The sequence below is a fragment of the Solanum pennellii genome, chromosome 10 (genome assembly GCF_001406875.1).
Source record: "Solanum pennellii chromosome 10, SPENNV200".
Classification (NCBI taxonomy): Eukaryota; Viridiplantae; Streptophyta; class Magnoliopsida; order Solanales; family Solanaceae; genus Solanum; species Solanum pennellii.
In genome coordinates this window covers 77,191,435-77,197,434 of record NC_028646.1, presented here as the reverse complement: position 1 = coordinate 77,197,434, position 6,000 = coordinate 77,191,435, and the positions used below count along the sequence as shown (strand labels likewise).

Sequence of the window (6,000 nt, the reverse complement as noted above, 5' to 3'; positions counted from 1 at the left end):
TCGTCTTAATTTAACTTAAGTAGGTTTACCATTTATCAAATATTAATTAAAGCCACGAGATATTCATTAACATGATTCTTTAATAATTACATACTTCAAGTCTTCAATCGTTTCCTACCCAACTAACTATACCTATTAATTGATTCATTATTTTCCTTATCTTAAATATAAACTAATATCCATCCATTTTCCTATCGACCACGTGTCCTTTATCCAGTAAATCAGTAACAATTTATCTATCTTCATGAGATACAAATTAAATTAAATATATATTATTTTTTTGAAGACTCACTTTATTTTTAGAAGTTTTCTCCTTGAGATACGAATTAGATTAAACATGTATTATTTTTTTAAGACTCCCTTTATTCTTAGGAGTTTCTCCTTTTTTGCTTGTGTCATTGTGTGTTCAAATTTCAAATTTACAATATTAGGATTTGAGATGAGAGACACTAAAATTTAAACAACTCACTTTAGTCTTTTTAAACTTTACTAATAAAATTATACTGAATATATTATTATTGTTATTATTTATGTAATTTTTCGTATCAACATTAAACTTTATTGTGATATACATATAAAATATTAATTATAAGTTATCGATGGTTTTATATGTTTAAAAGCACATATCAATACCATAGAGGTAAATACTTATTCGCAAATTAACCGTAGCTAAGTGAAAAATGCATATATGGTTAAGCATATGATATATCTTGGCGTAATATATAAATAAATTTGTACATATTATAAAATTATTGATTTGAGTAAATATTTGATTGGATAAATATTACCCTCATTCTTTTTTTTTTTTACCATCAAGTTCCTTATTTTATACTTTACCCTAATTCCCCAAAAAGCCCATCTTGATAATACAAAAATATTTTTTCAATATTTTCTACTATTACTACTACTGTCCCATTTTTCTCTCTTAACTTGTGTAGTCTTCTTTGGCTTTGCCTCTTCTGCCTCAGCTTATTTTTCACACTGCTCTGAACCTCTAATGGCAGAGATTCTTCTCCTCGTAACTCTACTCACATGTTAAACTTTTCACTACTTTCTATTATTTTCTGATCTGAGTTTCCAATATTTTCTCTCAGATCAATTTTTTTTTTCTTTAGGTTCTTCAGTTTCAAGAACTTTTATATCCTTTGATACAAAAGGACTTTTTTGGGTATTGGGGTTCTGTTGTATTGGGTTGATAGGATTTTAAAATGATGTGTTTTGGTTAAGGATGGAAATGGTGGCTGTTTCTTGAAAAATCATTTTCAGTTTGGTATGTTTCAATTCCCAAGGCATCAGAATAAATAGCTTTATAGTTTCTTGTTTGTGGGTTAATCGAAAGATTCAATCTTTTTATGATTTAGTGTCTTAATTTATTGTTCAATATATATATAAATTGGTGAGGAGATATCTATATGTTTGTTGATGTGTGTGAAGCTATGATGGGGTTACTCTCTTGCTCTTCTTGTATTGTTATTAGCTTCAAGCATGTTTTGTTTTGGTTGTTTACTGAATGTCTGATATGGTGAAAGTTTTTGTTTTTCTATAATGTTTTATTCCCAAAGCATCAAACAAATAGCTTTATAGTTTCTTGTTTATGGGTTAATCGAAAGATTCAATCTTTTTATGATTTAGTGTCTTATTTTTTGTTCAATATATATATTGGTGAGGAGATTCTTATCTGTTTGTTGATGTGTGAAAAAGCTATGATGGGGTTGTTTACTGAATGTCTCATATGTTGAAAGTTGGTGTTTTTCTATAATGTTTTATTCCCAAAGCATGAGAACAAGACAGCTTTATAGTTTCTTGTTTGTGGGTTTAATGATTTGCTGTCTTTTTTGCGTTCAATAAAATATATCCGTTTGATGATGTGTGTGAAACTATCATGGGTTTACTTACTTGTACTCTTCTTGTATTGTTAATAGCTTCAAGCATGTTTTATTTTGTTGTTTACTGAAGGTCTGATGTGGTGAAAAGTTTGTGTTTTCTGTAATGTTTCTATTCCCAAAGCATCAGAACAAATAGCTTTATAGTTTCTTGTTTGTGAGTTGATCCAAAAGATTCAATCTTTTTATGATTTAGTGTTTTTTTGGTCAATAAATGTATTCGTGGGGAGATATCTACCTGTTTGTTAATGTTTGTGAAGCTATCATGGGGTTATCACTTGCTCTTCTTGTGTTGTTAATAGCTTCAAACATGTTTTGTTGTGGTTGTTTACTGAATGTCTGGTATGTAAAGTTTGTAAGTTTGTGTTTTTCTGTAATGTTTCTATTCCCAAAGCATTAGAACAAATAGCTTTATAGTTTCTTGTTTGTGGGTTAATCAAAAGATTCAATCTTTTTATGATTTACTGTCTTTTTTTTTTTGTTCAATAAATATGTTTGTGGGGAGACATCTATCTGTTTGTTGATGTGTGTGAAGCTATAATGGGGTTACTCACTTGCTCTTCTTGTGTTGTTAATAGCTTCAAACATGTTTTGTTGTGGTTGTTTACTGAATGTCTGGTATGTTAAAGTTTGTAAGTTTGTGTTTTTCTGTAATGTTTCTATTCCCAAAGCATCAGAAAAAATAGCTTTATAGTTTCTTGTTTGTGGGTTTATAAAAGATTCAAGATTCAATCTTTTTATGATTTACTGTCTTTTTTTTTGTTCAATAAATATGTTTGTGGGGAGACATCTATCTGTTTGTTGATGTGTGTGAAGCTATCATGGGGTTACTCACTTGCTCTTCTTGTGTTGTTGATAGCTTCAAGCATGTTTTGTTTTGGTTGTTTACTGGATGTCTGATATGGTGGAAGTGTGTGTTTGTCTGAAATGTTTCTATTCCCAAAGCATCAGAACAAATAGCTTTATAGTTTCTTGTTGTGGGTTAATGAAAGATTCAATCTTTTTATGATTTTAGTGTCTTTTCTTTTGTTTAGTAAATATATCTTTGGGGAGATATCTATCTGTTTGTTGATGTGTGTGAAGCTATCACGGGGTTATTCAGTTACTTTTCTTATATTTTTAATAGCTTCAAGCATGTATTGTTTTGGTGGTTTACTCTGTCTGATATGGCAAATTTTTCTGTAATGATTTTATTTTCTTTTTTGTTTATTGTAATTTTTTCTGGATTACAGACCAGTTTCTTTTCTTTCAATAGTGGCTTTTGTTTGTTTTTATTTGTTGTATTTGAATAATTTGTGAAGGATTCTTGTTTGAAATCGTTCTTGGTATTTTTTGTTCAGTTTTTACTTGAGGTTGAGTGTGAATACGTAGTTTTGTTCGTTTGGGACAAATATCATCTCTCACATTTGTTTGTATTTGGTTTAGTTGAGGATAGGATGTTGTAGAAGATAAAGTTGTTATCGTTATTGTTCTTATTGGTGAATCAATTCATCTGGGATCATAGTTTTGATGAGCTGAATTAGCTGAAGTACTGAGTGTGAAGACACATAATTTTGTTTGTTTGTTTTGGACAAATATTGTCTCATGTTTGTTTTTATTCCACTTCATTTTCAGTTTAATATTGAGTATAGGATACGGTAGACAATAAAGTTATTGTTGTTTTTATTGTTCTCATCGGTGATTGATTTCATCTGGGATCCTTCCCATATGTAAAATTGTGTTGGTTCTTTTTGGTGTTTCTTTCATTATATTCAGCAAACCTTTAATTTTCTGTTGGTGTGTTTGAGTTTAATGCCTCTGAAGCTCAGATTTGTTGCAGGAATCTTTACCAGTAAAGTTCTCTTATTTGAAAAATGGGTAGAGGAAGAGGAAAGGCAAAGAAGCAATCTATTCGTGAGGATCTTGTGACTGGTGAAGAAGAGAAGATGCCAGCGCGGAGAAGGGGAAGACCACAGAAACCAAAGGATGAAATAGAGGAGGAAGAAGGAATTGAGAAGGTACTGGATGATGAAGATGACAGCGAGAATACAAAAGGTTCCGTCTTGAATAAAGATATCAAGAACCAAGTAGCTGAAGATGGAAAGAAGAGGAAGAGACCTTCCCAAGTCATGGAAAATAAGGATTCTGTGAAAGAGGAAAATGGAGTTGGAACTAAAACTATCTCAAATGACTTAATAAAGTCAGTTGGATTCAGACCGAATGGTAGCAGAAGGAAAAACAAGCCTAGACGGGCTGCCGAAGTTGGTGTTGAGTGCAGATGAAGGGTCCTCGTTGTGATTGAGAACTGACTTTATGATTACTTACATGTGCTTATCTATTTTAGTCCTGTTATAATTACTTCTTTTTGGAAATTTCAACTTGAATTTTGTGATGATTTCTGCAGCAAGTTTTAGTTCTACTGAATGTACTGCTGCTGAATCCCTTTGACAGTTCTCTCATTTTGCATGTCTCATCAATATCCAGAATGATATTTCTCCTCTATGGTGACTTTTTCTACTTCCATTTTGAAATGTATGGTTCACTTGTTTGACTTAGAAGTTCGTTATCTATCATTTGTATGCATATACTAAACAACCATGACTAGGCCTCTTGGTGTATAACATCAAATGACCAGAAAGATTTCCTGCAACAATGGCTGAGCTGGTGAGTGAAGCTGAACTTCAAATGACCAGAAAGAATTCCTGCAGCAATGACTGAGCTGGTGAGTGAAGCTGGAAGAAGGCCACTTTTTGATATGCAGAATCAAAGAGGACGGGCTTATTGGAACTTGAGTTTGTATCATAAACCTTTTGCTTTTCTCACTGATATTTAATCCATTGACTTTATCGTACATGAAAACTGGAAGCTATTTCTCTTGATACTATGGCTTCGCTTCATCCAATCTTGATGCACTTTCTATTGCTTTAATATACGTAATGTCTAAGTATAGTTCCTCCACTGGTGTAAACAAGCTTCTGTTTATAAGATACAACTCGTGATATCTAAATTTTCATTGGTACCTTGTGTCAAAGCCTTGGGTCATAGTTTTTCTTGAAATATGTAAACCTCAAAATCTGTTTCGAGGAACAAATACTCTTGGGACAACTGATGCTCTGTCGATCCCCTAGCTAGTCTTTCGACTGTTGATGGAAATGGCTCTGCTAAAATATGAATTTGGTCCAACTCAAGTCTAAACAAAGCTCATATTAGCTCCAAAACTTTTTATCTACTTCGTACTTGTCTCTTCCTTTCCCAACCCTTGCATCAGAGACGATGTGAAATGGTTACTACTTCACTTGAAAACCAAGATGTTATTGTCTTATTATTTTGTGATTTATGTAAGTGGAAGAAAGTTATTTGAGGGTGAAACCTCATGAGAATGCTTCTTGAGCTGAAGTTTGTCCACTTTGTATTTGTCTCTTCCTTTTCTGACCCTTGTACCCGAGATGATGTGAAAAGGTTGCTCCTTTGCTGGAAAACTAAAGACGATGCTCTCATCTATTCATTTATCTTTGTGATGTTGTATTAGTGGAAGTAACTTATTTGAGGGTGAAACCTCTAGATAATGCTTTTCGAGTAATTTTAATGCACGGAGCAGAGACAGCTTGAATTGGTTGGTACTTTACATGAAAACTAATATGACACAATAGATTTCTTCTGGTGATTTTGTAGAAATGGTTCATGAACTGAGTTTTTTAGTGTCTGCTTATTCTATGAGGATGTCCTATTTAGAGGACTTCTTGTGATTTATTGCAGCAATCAGATGTTTTTGTAAGTAATTCGCGATATGCTACTTGAGCAAAAATTCTTGGGATAATCTGACCAGGACTGTTTGTATTTTTTCAGTATTCTAGTTTTGTTAGTGGAAAGGATTTGTGACATGATTACGATAATGTTCTTATAAAGCTGTTCTCCTCGTTCTACATCCTAAAGAGATGGGAACTAAAATTGTTAGAATATGGGGTTTCCTTGAGCCAAGGCTCTATGCGAAACAACCTCTCTACTTCTACAAGATAGGGGTTGTGTACAATCTACCCTTCTCAGACCATACTCGTGGAATTACATTGGGTATGTTGTTGTTGTTCGGGTTTGTGCAACATTTTTTATGTTCTTGTATAGGAGTTGCATGATCAAGAAC

General features: G+C 32.6%; 1 protein-coding gene across 3 annotated transcripts; it reads left to right on the top strand.

Annotated features, from left to right (window-relative positions):
- Window positions 1–897: 897 nt before the first annotated feature.
- On the top strand, window positions 898–4,364 carry LOC107032060. 3 transcript variants are annotated; one of them, XM_015233624.2, is made up of 2 exons: window positions 898–1,270; window positions 3,703–4,364. In XM_015233624.2, the coding sequence occupies exon 2, from the start codon at window positions 3,737–3,739 to the stop codon at window positions 4,142–4,144; it is 408 nt and encodes a 135-aa protein (XP_015089110.1). In that variant the 5' UTR covers window positions 898–1,270; window positions 3,703–3,736; the 3' UTR covers window positions 4,145–4,364. The 3 variants fall into 3 exon arrangements, with proteins under 3 accessions (XP_015089110.1, XP_015089108.1, XP_015089111.1); XM_015233622.2 differs by having other exon boundaries at window positions 3,692–4,364; XM_015233625.2 differs by having other exon boundaries at window positions 3,687–4,364.
- Window positions 4,365–6,000: the final 1,636 nt, after the last annotated feature.